Here is a 20958-nt window from a genome sequence, read left to right on the forward strand (position 1 = left end):
GGTGCCAGTCCATAGGCAGCCACCTTATCTGACATCTCTCCATTTGATGCATATGTGTAGGTCCTGTTTTCATGTGTGTATAGTCCAGGCCTGTGTTGTACAATCACAATTTTCCATCTGAGATTAAAAATAATAACTATTTTTCTTATCAGATAGGAATATTATTATATTATTATCAATGCACTAATGTGAAGCAACATGTTAATCTAGTATTTGGCATCAATTATAGTTAATTTGAATGAATTTATATACAGTTGGAGATTCATCTAAAAATGCACAGTATTTTGCATGTACCATATGCTACATTTAAACCTGCAAAGTACTTGTGCTTTGAGTGTAGTTGAGTAAAAAATTTCTCTCTGAAACAACATGAAATGGAAAATACTCGAGTTAAGTACATACAATTTTTTTAATTAATTAAAGCACTTGAGTAACTGTGTGCTGCGGGCATTTTACAGTTGTACTTCATTAGATAGATCAAAAGATAAAGAGAGCAGAAGAGCACTACTGTGACCAGTAGATGGCACTGCAAAACCATTCTAGTGAGTTCATGTACAAGATGAGTTTAGTGTAATGAGGAATACGGGTATGAATATGGTGCACATAACTATCAATGGCCACTGTTCGTCCTCAGTCAACTCCATTCCACACTTTTTATCTAACATCACAAGACAATAAAAATGAGAAATGCCTGTAAGGTTTCACTGATTTATTGTTTTGTTAATGTTTGTGCAAGGATAAGAGTTACAAAAATCTACAGATTAGACATGATAATATATCCTGTTCCTATCATACAATGTTATTTATACAAGTACCCTTTAACAGTATGTATATATTCAATTCAATGTACCTATTACGCTTCAAAGATATATAGATCATCCTTATAAGACAGACGACGACAAACACCACCAACAGTTAACAAGTTCATCTAAACACCCACACAGCCTGAACTGATCGTGTGCAATCCAGACATTATGTATGTAAGCCTAAATGATACTGATGTGCTATATCATGTTTCTAGTACAACTTCATCAAAATGAAAACACAGAACCTATAAATGCAGCACAGTTCCCTGTAGTGTTTATAAGTGCATCAGTCACTTGAATTGTAGGAGAACTTGTTTATTGAGGTAACACAGCTAATCTTTTTTTATATAGAGAGATGACTATATTATAAGAGCAGTTTGATGATTTGCATCTTTATTTTCTTGTATTAGTTATAGGGGTGGCATGTCTATAATATCCACAAATAATTGTAAATGTTAATGTTCTCTGTGTAACTGTAGCTCTGCAGTCTGGTTTACTGAACTGTTATGAGATTAATGAATGAAATATGTTTGGAGCAGCAACCCCGTGAATTCATCAAATGTCAGTCGCAGTGGTTTTGTAACCGCCCTGGTACACTGCTGAAGAAATGCAACACAGAGTCTCACGTCGTGGCTGATTGTGCTGCTGCACTCTGCAGCTGCAATTTGCCAAAAGGCCCAAACGCAGGTTTATTGGCCAGTGTTGTTGCCACTGCTGGTCAGGCTGGTCACTAAGTGGCCACACTGGAGCAGCACCACCTGTTATGATAACTTGGTGAGTTTTGGTAGGACCGTTTCTTTGGAAATTCTTAATCTTTCGGGAAAAAAATAATTGAGCATTTTTAAGAGAAGTTGGAGGATATTTCCATTCAGTTTAAAGTCATTATGTGTAAGACTTTGCAAATCAATCGCCTCAATTTGTTTGTAGAAAAATTAAGCAAATCCCAGTGACAGTTGGGAGTTGCTTTCATCCCTTCTCAGGTATCCTCAGGTGGATTGGTAGGGGTTGTTGGGGTGTAGCAATCACTGCTGTCTGCCACAGAATACCATTAAGATAATTTAGAATAGTGGCTCTAATACAGATTTAATTTCCTTAAAGCCAGCATCTAGTGGTCATTAGAAGAACAGACACAGCCCCAGTGTCTGCCTGTTGCTGAAAACCTTACACTTGATGGTATACGCTGGCCCCCACCGTGGGACAGGCACGGCTCCTTTCCTTAGAGCCTGTAGAGTTATAGCTTTAATAGACTACCATCAACCACCAGCACAGACTTGATGTCTATGTAATTAGTGGTAAAATATTCCCCTATGTCATTCCTCATAACTGAACGTGAAACCAGATACAAAGTCCAAGCTCACAGCATTTTTGTAACCTAATAAAATGAGATGTTTCATTGTCAGATTTCAGCAAACAGAAGCATTTTCCAGTGCATCCCTTTTTCATCCAGCATGGCAGTCCAGCACGGTAGCATTCTATAAAATTATTGTCATAGATTTAATGCTGTTTAATATTGAAATACAGTACATCGACTTGTTCACCAACAAGTTCCTTTGTGAGCCCACGGTTGTCAGAAACCAGCAGTATCCGTCCTACACTATACAAGATTAGTGGTAAATATTCATCATACAGACCAGGTGTCAATGTTTGTTTTTCTGTCAGAAATAGGGTGCAGGGGTGTGATGGTAATCACAATCACTTATCCACAGTGTTCTTGAGCCACTTGACTTGTGACTGACTGGAGCTACATGTTACCATGTTTGTCTGAGGATGAGGAGGAGGTGGATGGTGACGGGGAGGGAGGTTTGGGAAAGACCCTGTCAGTGGGTGTGATGCCTGGGCTGCCCAGACCAGAGGAACTAGAGCTGCTGGAGCGGTGAGGTCCCTGGCCCTGTCCAATCACAGGAGCAGGCCGCACAGGTCTGACAGGTGGGGGCCTTAGAGGTGCGCTTGGTCTACGTGCTGATATAGCAGGTTTAAAAGTGGTCATGGTCTCAGAGGAGGAGCTGCTGCTGCTACGTCGTTGGACTGCATCTGGATCCCTGATCACCATGGTGTGGAGAGGGCTGCCGGGCGGATCCTGGGCCCCACCGGGGTGTTTGAGGGGCTCCAGTGTGTCCAACACAACATCAGGGGCATGTTTGGCTACATTCTGTCGCTCCAGCTCACGCAACTCATGGAGAGCTGTATTCATTGTTTTCTCTATGTCCTAAAACATGAGAATGAAAAAAATATGTTGACATTTAGAAATGAATATTTAACAATCAAGCAAAGAGTAACTAAGACCAAGTTATGCTCAGGATGGGGAATACCTCAGCGAGTGCTTCAGCCTCCAGGGTTTTGTGATCTCCTAAACTCGCGTGACGAGTGGTGCTGGGTGAAGATCGTTGAGAGAGGCTGTCCACGAAGGCCTTTCTGTCTGGGTGGTTGATGCAGCCAGCACTGCCAAATGTGGCGAGACGCCGTTTCTCCGGACTGTCTGTTGGGCCCCTGTTAACTAATATTTTGTGTGGGCTGCAAGGCCGAGGCATTACTCTTGGGGGCTGGTCCACAGCTCTGGTGGGGCTGTGACTGTCAGCACCGTTCCTGTGGCGCGGACCTGCAGCTCCATCTGATCGCATCCTCACTCTAAGAAGAAAACAGTTTGTTTATTCATCAGTTTGAATCTCTTGACTCTTGAAAGCTAATTACTCATGTCTACGTTATGTTCACTGTCTGAATTGTGTGTTCACATGGAGTTTTAACTAACCTTCCAAATGCAGCTCCAAAGCGATGCTCGGGTGTGTGTTCGCAAGGAGATTGATGGTCGTTTCTGGATGGCGCTCTTTCATCGTGGTACGATCCACTGCTGGCCGCACTATCATATCTTTGAATATTATCTGAGAATGCATCATCCCTGATACGGACAGACAGAAGAGATTGATTTCGATTAATGGCTTCTGTCCTCAGGAAGGAAATGTTTATATTGACTTTTACTTTGAGAGATCAAACTCTGCAAAAGTTTAACATCTCAAACATCACAAAAGAATCCTTAACAATTACATTCTTTCAACAAAAAATGTCATCAGCACTGTGAGTCTCATTACTTTTACAGACAGTGAATCACTCATCAGTCCCTGGAAGCCACTGTTGGCAGTACAATCATCACTCCACTTCCTAATGTAGATTTAATTTTATTACCTGCCCTGTGATGCAGGAGTGGTGATCAGGCAAGAGGCTGGAGCCGACATTAAAGGCTGCATTTGAGGAGTACACTAAGTGCTTGTCCAGTGACCTTAGTGCTGGTCCTCATTACGGCGCTACAGCTAATTGATGATTGGCGGCCATTTGTTTTGTTTTCATGCAACTTGTTGTGTAAAGAAAACAAGAGAAACAGACAGGAAAACAGGAGCATTTATTCACGCTGACCCTAACAAAGTTTTATAACCCACTAAACATTGGACACTGGATAGACGTGCAGAACATGACCCAACTTGGACATCATATTGATGTTCATCATTTGACCTTTAAACTGGGCATCTATGACAGGTGCAGGAAATGTACATGATGTTTTGTTTTTTATTTGACATTTTCCTGTTTTTCTTTACCTAATTTATTTTGAATAATCAAGTTATCCATCTATGCATGTATGTGATTTTGCAGTTATCTGTTTTTTGGAAATGCAATTAGTGAAAAAAAAATTCATGGTAGCCTATCCCCCTTATTATGACAGAACTCTCTGACAGTCAAACACTTCCGAGCCAGAAAATGCAGGTCAGGAGTAAGCCCCGACCACAGCGACTTCCTGGTGGATCGAATAAGGAAGTGTCAAAAATTGCAGAGTGTCCACTAGGGGCAGGTTTCATAATACAGCAATTTCTCATTGACCCCCATGTTAAATAAGCCGTTATCCCGGTATAATTAAACCTATTTAAGGACTGGTACAAAAAAAACATTCTAGTCTGTATGCTTAGGTCATATATCCATGACAACACTGAGGGGGGTGAATTTGTTCGTGCCAGGCTACTTTTCTTAAATTGGAGGTTAAAGTTTATGAATAATTAGGGGCACAGCCTCTTGAGAGACAGCTAGCCGCTGGCCCTCACTTCGCCTTGGAGGTAAACGTCAGCCAGATGGACGTATCTCCCTCCCAACAAACGGCACATACATGCCCTTTTTTGATAAGAGGAAATGAGGCAGAGTCAAAGTCTAACAAGATGGCAACCCCCGTGGGCGAGTACGATTGGATCAAGTTGAGAGAACAGACCTCGACGGAGAGGCTATGTCCATTTTTTATACAGTCTATGATTAGGAGCAACAAGCTAATGTTAGCGCCTCTGCTCCACTGTTGCTAAGCAGTGGCTCAGGTGGTAGAGCAAGTTGGGCAATTTTCGGAGGGTCGGCGGCTTGATCCGAACTGCCCATAGACTAAAAAAAAATCGACGTGGCATACCTGTTGGGGTCTGTTCTCTCAACTTGATCCAATCGTACTCGCCTATGGGAGTCGCCATCTTGTCAGACGTTGACTCCGCCTCATTTCCTCTTACTAAAAAAGGGCATTGATGTGACCTTGAGGGGAGGGACATACATCCATCTGGCTGACGTATACCTCCGAGGAGAAGTGAGGGCCAGCCGCTAGCTGTCATTCAAGAGGCAGCACCCCTAATTATTCATAAACTTTAATCTCCAATAAAATAAAAACTAGCCTGATACAAAAAAAAATAACCCCCCTCAGTGTTGTCATGGAGACATGACCTAAACATAAAATCTTGAATTGTTGGGTCTATGTAAATCATAAATAAGTCTTAGAGTGTGGTCTTTACCTAGTTTGTAAAGTGTCCTGAGATAACTTTTGTTATGATTTGGCACTGAAAATAAAATCGAATTGAATTGAATAAAACATACAGACTAGAATGTTTTTTTGTACCAGGCCTTAAATGGGTTTTAATTATGCTGTAAAAATGGCCTGTTTAACATGGGGGTCGATGAGAAGTTGTTCTATTGTGCAAACTACCCTAGTGGCCACTCAGAGAACTGCAGTTTTGGGCACCGTATTGGATCAACCAGGAAGTCGCTGCGGTGGGGGCTTTGCCCCATTTGAATGCTGTATGTTTGAGGTGGTGGTCCGAGGGACCGAAGGCGCTGAATGGCGGCCATAAATGGCCAAGAGAAGTGCCATGATATAATCGAAGTAGTCTAAAATTAGTCTAAATTTGATGTTGAAAGGATGCATTTGGACTATAAATAGCCCTTACACGGAGGTCTCATAGACGTCAACATTGGACGTTTGGTAAATGCCGAAAAAAGATGCCACCTGGCGTTACAAAACAACCCCTTAAGTGGACAAATACATCACTCCGATGCCATATTGCACTGTGGGAAGGCCATGTTTTTTGAAAACTCGACGCAGCTCGCAAGGATGGTAAGAATATAAACATGCATTTTGGGAGACCGGAGCAACATAGATAATGACCAAGCCCCAAATAGTTGCAGCAGAACCAGGACACTGATTTTCTGAAGCAGTTATATACCAAAATAATGTTCAAATGGCATCAAACACCAAATGTATCTCACTCACATGTCTTGTACCACGATGTACTGATGTGGAATCAGCCCATCCACACCGTTATGTCGACCCTCCCACCAGTCCTGAGAGGCTCGCAGGTAGAGTAACAGAGAGGCTCCCTTCTTGAAGGAAAGCTCTCTCGGACTTCGGCCCACATAATCAAACTTAGCGATGGCCTCGATCTGCTCCAACTCTTCAACATAAATAAATGTGACACAATTTTGATGATTTCAGTTCTAACAGGTACGGCTGCAGTATTTGCAGAGGACTGACTGTGTTTAGTAACTCACCTTCATCACTGGTGTTCGGTCCTGTACCATTGTCTACCTCATCAAGCTGTCCTGGCTCACTGTGAGGGCTTTCACTGAACAGAGAAATATGTAGACAGACATTCACCAAAACATATTTAATATTTGTGCAAGGTAAGATGTTTACGGAAATACAGTACAAGACAAAAATAACTTCTAACTCAAATGTTCATATTGTTTCGCAGATGCTGAGACTAAATTTTAAATTAATTTTAAATTATTTTCAAATCTTCTAACAAACTAAATACAGACCAAAAACAAAATCACCTGTGTCACTTATATCCAAATAATAAATGCACACTTGCATACATATTTTCCCTACTGAACACCTACATGTCAATTGTCTAAATAGGGTTGGTTATTGGTCTATTCAAACATTTAATTAACAGAGAAATATAACAAAATGCTGCTGCATGAAAGGAATTCTTCAGTTATTGACAAAAATGCTTTTGTGACGTCACGGTGACCTGGACCTTTGACCTCCAAAATCTAATTAGTTCCGAGTGCAAGTGAACGGACGGACAACCCAAAAACATAATGCCTTCAGCCACGGCTGTCCCTGGCGCAGAGGCATAAATATACGCCTACATCCAATCTTTGGTTTCTGTCTGGCATTAAGATCATGTCCACAGGAAGTTTTTTACCAGACTAAGCAGCGGATAAACTATCACCTGGTATAATCTGTCCCCAGCTCAGTTTCACTCTTACTTTGCACTCTACATAACCAGAAGATATTAAATATTGAGGAGTTGTGCCAAATACATTACAACAGGGTAATTTATATTGTTCATGGGGCCACATTTTCAGAAATATAAGGGCTGAAGCTATTATTCTCATTACAGTGATATCTTATACAGTAGATACTCCATATTGGCCCTCTGTCCTTCCTGTTGTTGTGAATCAGGTATATCGTGGGCTGATGATGATTGATGTGCATATTAATTAGCCATGTGAAGGTTCTGATTCTCTAGTAGTAGTAGAGTAGAGCACTGAGCTTGTGTAAAACACAGTGACGATAGATGAGAGACTGCAGATATAGCAGCCTGAAATATTGCTTTTTCTACATGTTAATGACTGTTGAATAGGTGTGTTGATAAAGTTTTACTTTACTTACAAAGGTTTTATGTAGATAACGAGTGTAGTTTTGTCAGCTTAAGTATCTTCCAGTTATCGTCTCCACTGTGGCTTCTTTGTTTGTATGTGTGTTTGTGTGTGTGTGTGTGTGTTTGGACAAACAAAGCCTGGACAGAGAGTAGAGGAGGTGTTGCAGCATTAAAAGGACCAATAAAAGAACTGGTAATGTCAGAGCCCATCAGTACATGGCCTTTAATAATTTAAATGATTCATTTGGCCTTTTTTATTTATGGGACTGTATGAAGCCTAATTGAATAGGGCCGCAATGCAGAATCATACATACTGTCTAAGCAATTAAAGGTACTGTGTTGATCATTTTCTATTGCCAATAGGCAAATTGGTCTTTACGCAACTTAAAAATTGAGACATTCACCGTCTTTCTCAGTTGCCTATAACAGCCTGTGGACTGACCTCTGTGCAAAGGATTCGGGACGGATTTTTCGGGGAACTCCAAAGGATCTGACGTTTTGCGCATTCCAGGCGAGTCCCTGGCCTCTCTTAAGCTCACCTACATCCAACAATTATACCAACATGATTCCTGTCAATTATGTTTAGTACCACTGTTTTTGCCAATACTCGCTTGCAGCTAGGGAGTGTAACAACAACAACAACGGCAACAGGATGCCACTTTTGCAAAAAACAAAGGTTTTCTGAAAATTACACAAAGGACCTTTAAAGTTGGGGTAAAAAGAAGAAAATGTAGAAACTTTTCTTTTAAAAGGTTCACAACTGTGAAAATGAGGCAGGAAATGGCTATGCACCTCCACTGCTGAGCCACAGCCGCCTCATTTACTATATACCGACACGTGTTGGACACGTTCACTTACCAGTACTCTTCCCCACCAGCCATGCACTTTTCATACACGGGTCCGTCCAACTCACGCTGAGCTGGGAAGATGACCTCATGGTGGATGATAACGGTCTTAATGATCTCATTAACATGCGCTTGGCAGGAAACTGGGTCCTGGTCATCTGGTATTGGCATCAGTGTGGGGCCAAAGCAAATAGCCAGGTTGTAGGGGTCCATCATGTTCTCATCACTGTACTGAGAAAGACTAAAATGACAGAAGCAATTAGTATCACTTTATGGGTGTCAAACAAAATTCAATGTGGCAGGACTTACTGATTTAGAAATGCAAACAAGTATCTCATGACTATGATCACAGGCCGCTGAAGAGTCACGATTATCTGCTGAAGGTGGTGGGCTCTTTCTGCTCCTGAGTCAAGCTCTGAAATAAATATAAGAGGGAAACAATTAAAGAAAGCTACACTCAATATAAAGCTTTCATTTATTAGCCGTTTTCCTGGAATGTGACTCACTGGTTGTGGATATGAGGTCCAGGAAACGCTCTTTAGGGAACAGCGGGTTTTCCAGTCCCCGGAAGTAGAGCTTAAGGACACCTGCCACAGAGTTGATGTCATGATCAGCCTGATCATCCACCAATGGATCCTCTCCTATAGACATAGCATAACATTTATTCCACATATAGTATTAAATTGGGAGGTTAATATAAACATTGAGAGTGCAGTTATGTTTCCTCATGTATTATTATTCCAAGATGCTGATCTTATGTATTATGCATTTAAAATGGTTTACATGTCTATTACAGGGTTACATGTGACACATGGGCTCTTTATTTGCACTTTAGAGGCCCATGGAAGAGACTGTGGCATTTGAGGTGGACAAAACACAATTTAAAATCAATCAAGAGAAGATGGCCAAGCGCTCTGGGACTAACCTCTTTCAAATGCATTTTTAATATCATTGACTTCGACCTGGGAGCCTGGAACTCGAAATATACCTTGCTGCTGAAGACCTGTTGACAGATAGACCCATTAGTGTTAAATGTAGAAATGTGCTTTCATAATTTCTTTGCCCCTTTAACGACTAAGAATAGCGACCAGTCCTCACAAAAAGTCGTACAGCACTTAAAGCCTGAAGTTAAAGCAGATAAAGATACATTTAAAAATGACAAAATCCAAAAATGACAAAAAAAATGTTAGCTTAGGCTACATTGTGAGTAAGGGGATGTATTGTCTGTGACAAAAATGGTGTAAGACTCGTAATGAAAGACAGTGTCCTGCTCCCTCATTTAGTTCTTGACATATTTTTGTGAATTTAGTGGATTTCTTCTCATTGTTTTATGGGAAATGAAGTATTGTTTTTAGTCATAACTGGTTGTAATGCTAAGCACATGTCTCTCTTCACTATAATATTCATAAACATGTTTAATAAACACTTGATTTTATGAAAACATTTAGCATGAATGTGTTCTGCTGCAAAGGGAGCCTCAGCAACTAAAACACAAACTAAAAGTCCCCATATTTTTTTTTTTCCGGTCTGTGGTTCTACCGCATCTGAAGAACCAGGAAGATTAATCAAATTAGTCTGTAACAGATGAGGTGGCTTTTGAAATGTCATACATCAGGACAAAACAACAGAGAGTCATTGTGTTGTGCTAACCTTTTGTCCTATTATTGATGCAAGAGGGATGCTGTGCTTTCTCATTGTGTGAAAGAAGCTGTTCAGCAAGTTTTGTGTTTGTAGAAATCAGAAATGTCCAGTACTGCAAACTCTAACACACCAATAGTTCCTAGGCTATTAGAAATTACTTTTTGGACACAAGTGGAAAAATCTCAGTGGTGGTAAAGGGCTATTTGAAAAAAAATGTTTTTTTCAGTCTAATATTCCTATTAAAATATGGTAGATAGTATCACTTTGTTTAATATATTTTAATCCATGTAGGCTTGAGTTAATTGTTTTCATAACAAAAATGTTAGCATACAGTATATAAAAGAGCGAGACATGGGAGAATATGTGCTCTGGTTAAGAGGTAACATATGAACACAACAAGAACATACCATACAGATTGATGTATCGGACGCAGCTCTCAACCACCACTGGTATAGGCTGCCCTGAGTCCTACAGGACAAATTCAAACGATAAATTGGAAGCACATAAATAGAAAATAATAGAAAAAAAGTCATGCTAGATGGGTGTTACCAACAGAACAGTCCCTCAAAAATAATCATCTTCATAGAGCTGAGAGAATTATAATTTTTTTTTTCTTTTTTAAATAACTGATGTTAAGTGTATAAAACAAAAACAAGCAGAACAAATTGTGTTAGTGTTTGCACCACCATACTATTCCTACAGTATTTTGACAGGAATGCCATCGGGAAAGAGGCACAGAAATGTTGGTTAGCATACTGAACACAGTGCGATTATCCCGCCCTGCTATAAGACAGAGTACCTGACTCCTGGCACGGACATTCCGTCTTCCCCTGGGCAGAGAGCAGAAAGGCACGTAGACAGAGAAAGAGAGGCAACAAGAACCACAACAGGTTAGTGAGAGAGACAGACCATACAGAGAGAGAAAAATAGGCCTGAGAGAAGAGCCAAAGCATCAGTGCCTTGTGGGGGTGTGAAACATGAGGACGTGGCTGAGCAGGGGGAGTGTGTGGGAGGGAGGGTGTTACCTGAGAGGATTGGGGTGAGAGCTACATACAGTAAAGGCTCCAACTAACACATTAGTTTCATCATCCATTAATCTGCCTATTAGTTTCTTTAGAATTTGTTCTGTAAGATGTCAAAATATAGTGACAAAGGCCCATCACAACTTCTAAAGTCAAAGGTATCGTCATTATGTGGGTTTTTTTCTCCTCCTTTTGTCCCTTCTTAATGTTAAAATATAATTGGCTACGCTTCAACTACCAACACTCTTAAAGCTAAAGATACTCAGTTAATTATCGTATGTGACAAATAAAAGCAGAACATCTTTAAACTTCCTCTCGGTCCAACCTTTTAGACTTTGTGCTTGAAAAATTTCCATAATGGAAAATCATCTTTTTCCCCTGCCAATGGCCTGATGGTTTTAACTATACTGCTCCTCTTCTGTTAATGCACTTCTCTCTTGCCTTCCCCTGTCTGATTGAGCATTGAGAGGATGTGGCCATGTGTTGATTTGCATAGCCTGATGTGATGGCTGGTGCATTGTCAACTGACATACATGAAGCCAAATGAATTCAGTGACTGAAGGATGGGGATCACAGGAGAGTGGATGTTAAAAGCAAACCCGGCCCCCAGTGCAGTGCTTATGAAATTAAAACCACCTCCAAAATGTGTTTGATTGATTTTCACCTCACCCTGTTTTTCCTAAAATTACAAGACTGTGGACACAAGGCAATGAGCAAGAGGAAAGTCAGTGCATGAGTGAGCCAACATTTGGATAAAAGAGTGTTCAAAGGCAAGAGAACCCCCCAAGGACCGCTAGCGAGACAGCTGAGCTCATGGAGAGACAAAGAGCACAGATGGGCTAATACCTGAATGAAGGCCTCCATATTGCCGTTAAACAGCTTACGGTTAAAAATGGAGCGAGGTCTAGACTTCCGCATTCTCTGGGGTTTAGGGGGAAGAGTGGGGGGCCTGGGGAGATGGTGGGGGTGGGGGTGTACGGTTGGTACAGGGTAAACATGAATAATAATGCAATTGGTCAATGAAATTTTACACATTAATATACTGACTTTTTTGTTTCCATGCTTTCGCCACAGAAATTTGCACCTCCAAAAACACAATATTTAAATGAGATTGATGCCACTCTCATATCTGTGCAGTAAATATGAAGCTACAGCCACTAATTCCTTAGCTTAGCACAAAGACTAGAGACAGCTAGCCTGGCTTGTTTGTTTCATCCATACAAAAGTTATTTCAGGCTAGTTGTTTCCTCCTGTTTACGATTTTTAGTTAAAGGTTAAGGATTTAAAGTTAAAGGTGACATACAGTATAAATATCTTGTTTACGTGATTTATTTTTAAAATAACACAATATTATTTTTCTCATACTGTCTTTCTGAATATAACTGTATTCACACTCTCCTGTCTCCCTAAGCCCCCCCTCCTCATAAAACTCAGTCTGCTCTGATGTGTCAGCATTTTCAGGTCTTCTGCATTTTCCCTGTCAGTGTCATTGCAGCCGGGGAATGAATGACAGCACTATAGTTGTGACATCACAAATGTTCAAAAGTCCAAAAGTCCCGACAGCTCCTTTAAAGGCACAGTTTCTGAATATGACTGTTTGCATTTCTCTGTGGATTTAATGTTTTGATAATTTTACAGTATTTATATGGCACCTATATCTGTTTTATAATTTTTTTAAAAACACGTGGAAATGTCACTTTTTTCAGTATGGGACCTGTAAGTTGTAGTTCCATATTTAGCATAATATCATGAGAGTGGTATGGATCTTCATGTCTAACTCTTGGCATGAAAGTGAACAAGTGTATTTTTCCCAAATGTCAAACTCTCCCTTTAAAGTTAAATCCCGGTGTAAAATCATCCCAGGTCTTTTTGGGCAAATTCGGTCATCAAATAAGCCATCAAGACATTTTTTTTTTTCTATTAAAGTAGGTTTTCCGGAGAGATGCTAACATCCTGCAGCGGTTGACACGGGTAAGCTTGGGGTGGTGGGTAGAACGCATTAAAACGTCTTTTTTAACCACTAATACTGCTACAAATAACACCAAACCTCTGCAATAGCACAGGAGTCCCTACACATTAACTGAAGCACCAACAACATAGTATTTAAACACAGAGTTTATTAAAAGAGTGTTTTGAAAGACTTACCTACTGGCACTAGTACAAGCTGCTCCATTCAAGTCGATTACTATATACAATCCAAAAGGAAGGAGCCCAACAATGATTTATTCCAGCAAAACACGTAAACATTGTGGTTTGTGATAGTTTGGTGAAATATAAGATAGATAAAATAGATGGTAAAAGGTTTAGAAAAGTCCCACACTCCCTGCAGCACCGAAACATTATGCAGATCTCAGGGGTCAGGGGTCAGGGGTTGTGTGTTGCCAGAAGATGCACAGGTAAAGAGGACTATCCTGCAACTTGAAGTGAAGAGAGACGGAATGGTTCGTGTTTGTATCTTTCCCGGCTGCGAAACAAAAATGAAAGCTTACAAACCAGAAACTTTTCATAGGCTGCCATTCCAGTGGGATGACCGCGCTCTGATAAACAAGAGGCTTATTGTTTTGAATTTGGACATTGAGACACCGTTAGAGACACAACAAACCACAATGTTTACGTGTTTTGCTGGAATAAATCATTATTGAGCAGCTTCCCTTTGAATTGTATTTAGTAATCGACTTGAATGGAGCAGCTGTTACCGGGGCCAGTAGGTAAGTCTTTAAAAACAATCTTTTAATAAACTCTGTGTTCACATACTATGTTGTTGGTGCTTCAATTAATGTGTAGGGACTCAGAGGTTTGGTGTTATTTGGAGCAGTATTAGTGGTTAAATAAGACGTCTTAATGCGTTCAACTCGCCGCCGCAAGCTTATCCGTGTTAGCCGTGACAGGCTGTTAGCTTCTCTCCGGAAAATCTACGTTTATAGTTCATACACGAAAAAAATTGTCTCAATGGCTTATTTGATGACCGAATTTGCCTAAAAAGACCCTGGGATGATTTTACACCGGGATTTCACTTTAAGTTAACTCTTGGACGGAGCTTTATTTTACATTATCAAAGTCAAGGGTAATGACTACAGGCATTTATAATACACAAAATCCAATAAGATTTGATTTGCATTTAATAGAATGTAATGTAGTTCAAAATAGGTAAAAACCAAACACTTGCATTCAATTAATCATGAGCCTGTCTTGTCAATATTTGTTCATTTTCTGCTTACTGAATTCTTTACAAATAGCAGGACATTATCCATTTCACTGGCATTTAATTTCTTAGTCTTCACATACTTTTATACATTAAAATTAGGGACAACAACTCAGAGTGCTGCCTCCCCTAATTAGGATCAAACCTTTTGTTTAGCAAATACGAGAGAAGTTGAGGCTGCACCCATATTCCCACACTGTGATCTCATTCCTGCCATATCCAGGAACACAGGAAGGATTTTACAAACCATCGCTTACTTTATTCACCCTCTTGTCACTAGACATCTTACCTTGTTGTTCCATATTCAGCCCTCTCCCCTAAAAGGAAAAAAAACAGCAGAGAAAGAGCCAAAATGAGTATACGCAAGTTTTACAATCACAGAAGTTAGCTGCACGGTTGAGTGCTGGCCGACTATACAAGGCTGGCAGATGGAGACGGAAAGGGGTGTTATGAGAAAGCGGGCATCTATTCAGGCAGGCTCAATGGGGTGAGCGCCATGGCTGCATTTGACTCACCGCCAGGCAGCAGTCATTCAGCGGTTGCCCTAGAAACAGCACAAGAGCCCCAGAAGGGGATAGCTTGTCTACTCACTCTGCAAAGTGAAAAATGTTTCCAGGGGCAACAAGAGTGGGAGGTCTGTGGGAGCTGATTTGTACAGTGTGATGATTTCATGATATCTGCGCCATATCTGCGCACACATCTCACCGTACACTAACTAGGCCTCACTTTAGTCAGTCAGTCAAAAATGTTTGTTTAAGGATCACATCATGTGTAAAGCAGCTTCCAGCACAATCCTCCTTTATGACAAATCCACATAATTTCAACCCTTAAGCAGACGTTTTCAGTGTGAAGTAGACAGACAATGACACGGAACAAATACTCTTTATTCACTCTTTTGGCTTCAGTAAATGCATATTAAATATGATGATTATACAAAAACCCTTTAAGTGCAGTAGTACTAGTTCAGGTCTTTTCTATCCTGCGACCTCTTTTAGGTCCAAAGATTGCCAAATTGTCAAGTGAATGACAACTTCAGTGCAATGCAATTTTGTACTCAATTTCAGGCAATCAAATTCCACCATATACTGTATACTCTTGTATATCTAGAGAGTCTCCTACATTCTTTGAGGTAAAATTAATGTTCAGATAGTGTAGATAACCACTTCAGATCCTCGTCCGAAAGGGGCTGTCTGATGGCAAGGGAATTTTTTTTTTTTATTGAATTGTGCAAAGGAACTAGGCATCATGGTAGTTATGTGTGGTTATCATACCACATAAATTAACCAATCAGATTTGTGAACTGAGCTACCCGTTTTATAACAAACTGCCATGTCACAGCCTTCAAGCTAAATACTTCTCATCATGAAATGTAGGTTTTTTTTGAATAGCTAGTGACCTTGTTGAGGTTCAAAAATTGTTACGTCCAGTAAACCATATTCTGTATACAATTTAAAAAAAAACAGAGAGGGAAGTAGTATCACTACTTTCCACTCCACTAACGTATAGGACAATAAGTCTCACCTTCTCCTAGTGTTTGCTTTAAAAGGTCATGCTTGGCCTGCAGTTTGATAATGAGATTGCTGCCATTCAAGTACTCCTTGTATTTCTGCAGATGACATAAATAAAGAAAAGTAGTTACTTCAAATTACAATGTGTGTGTGCTTCATGCTGCAGTGCCGTCGTCATTTGTCTGAGAACTCACAGTGAAGTAGAAGCCCTCCGTCTCTTGCTGATTGGCTCGTCTCTTAACGATGTTTGCCTTGCTCATATAGGAGTCGGAAGAAGCCGATTTGACAGATTCTGTGGATTGGCTGTGCTGGAAGGCCTCTGAAACATCAAAGTCCTCCACTGTGAGCATGTCCTGAAGGGTCTGCATGGTGGCGTCAAGAGTCTTCCTCACCTGGCACACACAGCACACAAACACATTTGAAACAAGTGAATTATAACAATATCCACTTTTAGACATTTCTGTTATGTATCATAGTATAAAATCCATATGATGAGGTCGGGGGAAATGGTCCCTTTACTACTTCCTACTCAGTGTATATGTTTTCTGTTATGTTCTAATATGAAAATCTTTTTTATTTATGTATATTATATAGAAAACGATGCGGTGATGGGGTGATTTAGGTAGGGTGTCATATAGCCATTTATTTTATTTTTATTTAAATGGTCATCACTTGACTGATACTGAACATACAGTTTATTAATGTATTTTATTTTTATTTATTCTCTATTTTCCTAGCGTTCCTTTTTTAGGATTGGTTGGCCATGTAATACATAATACATAATCTTAAATAATATTCTCTAATATTCTTTATTATTAATATCATTTAATAATGAAGGCCTTTACAGAGTCCTATTGGTGCAAATCGACAATCCACATAGAAATGTATCTATTTTTATTCCAGCTCAAAAATTCACTATATATCAGTAATATGTAAATCGTTCCCTTTACAATCGTTATCAGTATCAGCCTCAAAAATCCCATATCGGTCGGGCCCTAGTTTTGTATCTTGGGGTAATTGGGGCCAGGGACATAAAGTGGGCGGGCCAAGGCCCCTTCCCTATTCTTAACCCCACTAATTCTGTCGCCCTTGCTCGGACCACACCCATGTTCAAAATTGACCTTCATTTTGATCTTGACTACACGTCTGTAACGTTCTGTGACTGCATCTTACAGGTTGTGACACTATTGTGATAAAATCTGACCACAGACAGACAAACAACTGGCAAAATACTCAAAACCGCATCTGTGGTAGTTCACACTACAGTAGGTGACTCCAGGACCACATTTTTCCATAATGACACAGTATTGTAATTGCACCTAGTGTACTGTACATACTTGCAATACATCTTATCATCGTCAAAAATGGTGTAAACAAGCCAGCACAGTCTGAGATTATATCACTGCTGGCCATTTTCACAGCAGTATGACTGACACACCATAAACAACAGAGTAATTAACTACCTAGCATGAGGTATCATGACATGAAAGATTAACTATGTTCCTTCCATGTGAGGCAGAAAGGAAGGCAGTGTACATTTCCATATTCATAACAGACAGACACTGACACGCACACCCTGGTGACCTTTAAACAGGACCTGAGTCACAGCGGCCTTCAGGGACCATGCTGGGGTGGCCTCCCAGTGCAAGCAGGGGACTGAATGAGATCCCACAGGTCAGTGTCAGATTAAACATTGAATGTGAATGAAGAGTGACAGTTCTGAAGACTGTTTGTTTGCTGTTACATGTTATTGTGACAGAAGTGAAGGTGCTGGCTGCCAATCCCAGTTTAAAACACAGCAGCCACGAAGAAGGTATTGAAACGCTTCAGGTGCTTTAAGTATTACAAACAGCCCTTTGATGAGTGATAAACTGTAAGAGTGGTACAGTGATCAACCGATTATATGGATCAAAATGCTTGGGATACAATTATATTCTATTTTCTTTTTTCTTTTCTCGCATGATATATTTTCATTTTATAATAAGGTCAGAATATTTTATGAACATGTTTGTTTTCAAACTTGCACTGTGATGAAACCACACAATACTGTTTTAGGCAATAGCCCAACTATAATTTGAACTATAGTAAGTTTTATTTTATATACAGTACTGTATTATTTCTATTCTTTATTGTTGAAATGACAATAAAGAATCTTGAATCTTGTATTATAGTGTATTTGAATTTTACACAGTACAGTAATTTAGTTTGAATAGTATTTTGAATAGCATTTTAAGCAACTGTACTGCATTTTAAAATACTAGATACATTTCAGGAAATAGTGAAGCTGTCCATTTCATTACTCAATATTAATTATATATGCAAATGTCAACTGATGTAAATCTGCATGAGAAAATAATAATTTTACGCTTATAGTTATCAATATGACCCGGACAGAAGTGATCACTGTAATTCTAACCTTATAGAAATGATCTGTCAGTTAGAGGATCCTAACTAGGAATCAGCTTTTCAAATGTTTTTCTTTACTTTTTTGGGAAATACATTCATTCTCTTTTTAGATGAAAGGTGAATGAGACGATAATACTATTCTGATGCCTCTTTGGTAAATATAAAGCTGTCAGCAGACAGTTAGCTTTGCTTAGCATAGCCTGGCAACAATTTAGACGTGGGTCGTCAAAAAGTTTAAAACTGTTACATTTTCTGTCAGAAAGTAAAAAGTATTTCTCTAAGACCCTGTCTAAGTCTGTTGACATAGTGTTAGAGACTAGCCTACACGTAGTGCAGCAGATATGCATATTTAAGACATCCTCCTGTTCTGCTACAAGTGGTCTCATTTGATTGATGGTTTGAACGATAAGACATTCATTTCCTGCCACAGTGTTTTGCAATAACCTGGTGATGTGCAATGGGCTCTGCATTTTTAAATGTCTATGACTCAGACTAGTATGTGCTCACTATGTTGCTCTACAGGATACAAGGATTGTGCTTTTATGTTTTTTGCTTTTTAAGCTTGTTCTGTTCAACTTTGCCATCTAAAATCATAATTAGTTCCAATTCAGCCACATATACAGTCGTTTTCCAGCAGAAGTGGGCCACAAAGACCGCAAGTGAGTTCATTTTAATGAAAAAAAACTTTAACCTTTGGGGTAAAAAGAGCAGAGTTGTTATTTCTCACAGCATAATTCATATTTTTAATGAGTGTGGCTATTGTTTAGGCTATCATCTACAGTACTAATTAAATGGATCACAAAATGACGTGTCAAGATCTAGGTCGTTTAGCACGTTAGCTACATTTCCTGGAGGAAACCTTGCATTTACTGTATATGATTACACATGACTCAGTATTTGTCCATTTGTCCTCTTCTTGGTCAACAGAAAAGAATATACTGTGTATAGCACACTTGTAGTTAGCTCACTTTGTTGTGAAATGAAACGCTGACAGTGGGTAGTTGTTAACTTCAGCCCTGTGAAACATGTGCACACTCTCACCTCTTCATTTTCTATCCTCAGTGTTGCCAGGCGAGACTGCAGCTGGTGGTAGCGCATCAAGAGCTCTGTCTGGACAGGCTGCTGTGCACTCACCTGACACACCTGGGATTAAGAAAGAAAGGGAAGTTTACCGTAGAGAACATCAAACACGATGAGCTGCATTTTGTATCAAGAACTAAGACCTACAAAGAAACCTTTTATCCCACAGAAGTAGTCTCCAGTGACTCACCTCATCCCCCATGTGTGGCTGATAATCAAAGCGTGCTGGAGGACAGAAGATCTGGCAGTGCGTGTCCATGAACTTCAGCTTGTCTCCTCTGATGTCCATGGCATCTACTGCTCCTTCCAGCAGGTCCAGACCCTCGTGGCGAGAAGTCTCCAGACTATACTCTGCAGACAGGTAGGTTCTCAAGGTGCGTGCCAGGCTGGCATGAAAACCTAAGTCGCAACACTGAGAGCAAGAAGAAAAACATATAGTAATTAAAAACCATCACATTGTGGTTGAATGCCTCAACCAACCATATATATATATATACATATTATATTTGAAGACTTTTAGGAATTCATAAAACTATATATATATTTATAGTTACTGCGTTTTATGAATTCCTCAAAGTCTTCATTACATATATAATGTAAGTCTGGATAGACATGGATGTAAACTGCAACTTACTGGTTGGTGGAGGCATATATATATATATATATATTTATTTATTTTAATATTATATATATATATATATATATATATATATATATATATATATATATATATAAAACTTAACAGGAAGTTTCAAACACACATCTTCAACCGGGCAGCACAGGATATCCATACAATCACCACAGTTTCGAGTAGTGCTGGCTGTATACTGGTTTTAATTTTCTGCATGATATTCATTTTGAGTGCATTGTATTGAGAGGGGACACGTAGTAACTGTATACCCTTCTTACTAATGGTTATAACTTTTAACCCAATTAATAACCCCAAACTAACTCTCTTTAACAAGGCAAAAACACAATGGCACACAAGAATTTGTAACACATAAACAATTTGGAAAACTACTAATTGTACATTTACAACATTATATATAGATTACATAGAAAATAGTCCTGACAGTAGAATAAGCCACTAACCTACAATAAGGCCCAGCCATGCAAAATATATCGCCCAAGCACTCATTTCAAGATGGGCACCCATGATTTTTGTCACCTATTTAGTTTATCAAATGTTATCACAATCCCCCTTCTGTTATGGACTTATGGCGTCAAATAATGGCCAGCAAAGCATTTTTTCAGAGCATTAAGATGTGGTAGGGAAGGTGAACTTTGACCTTTTGGATATCAAATGTCCTCACTTCATTTTCACCCAATATATAATAAGCATAAGAATTGTTGAGTGATGGCCCAAAACATGTTATGTGAGGTCACAGTGACCTTGTCTTTTGACCTCCAAACTCCAATCAGGTCGACCTTATTATAATGAAAGAACTTACAAAAGCAGCACTGAATGGTAGTGCTTTCAACCTTTACACTTTTG

The 20958-nt window shown here is 39.6% G+C and overlaps 1 protein-coding gene across 2 annotated transcripts in view; it reads right to left on the minus strand.

Annotated features, from left to right (window-relative positions):
- Positions 1-694: 694 nt before the first annotated feature.
- Positions 695-20958, minus strand: part of LOC310965316 (SLIT-ROBO Rho GTPase-activating protein 3-like) — a 40729-nt gene continuing 20465 nt past the window's right edge. Inside the window, exons 7-22 of one of the 2 annotated variants that reach the window (XM_083938836.1) lie at positions 19654-19875; positions 19425-19526; positions 16172-16369; positions 15991-16075; positions 14759-14786; positions 11045-11075; positions 10653-10713; positions 9530-9607; positions 9111-9245; positions 8914-9019; positions 8618-8845; positions 6639-6712; positions 6361-6541; positions 3553-3699; positions 3116-3431; positions 695-3012 (exon numbers count right to left, since the gene is read on the minus strand). In XM_083938836.1, the coding sequence (XP_083794962.1) occupies positions 2548-3012; positions 3116-3431; positions 3553-3699; positions 6361-6541; positions 6639-6712; positions 8618-8845; positions 8914-9019; positions 9111-9245; positions 9530-9607; positions 10653-10713; positions 11045-11075; positions 14759-14786; positions 15991-16075; positions 16172-16369; positions 19425-19526; positions 19654-19875 (2457 nt within the window). In that variant the 3' untranslated portion in view covers positions 695-2547. Of the gene's footprint in view, positions 3013-3115; positions 3432-3552; positions 3700-6360; positions 6542-6638; positions 6713-8617; positions 8846-8913; positions 9020-9110; positions 9246-9529; positions 9608-10652; positions 10714-11044; positions 11076-12113; positions 12217-14758; positions 14787-15990; positions 16076-16171; positions 16370-19424; positions 19527-19653; positions 19876-20958 lie in introns of both variants that reach the window. The other variant, XM_083938835.1, reaches the window with a different exon arrangement.

Source organism: Echiichthys vipera (assembly GCF_963691815.1).
Source record: "Echiichthys vipera genome assembly, chromosome: X".
NCBI lineage: Eukaryota > Metazoa > Chordata > Actinopteri > Perciformes > Trachinidae > Echiichthys > Echiichthys vipera.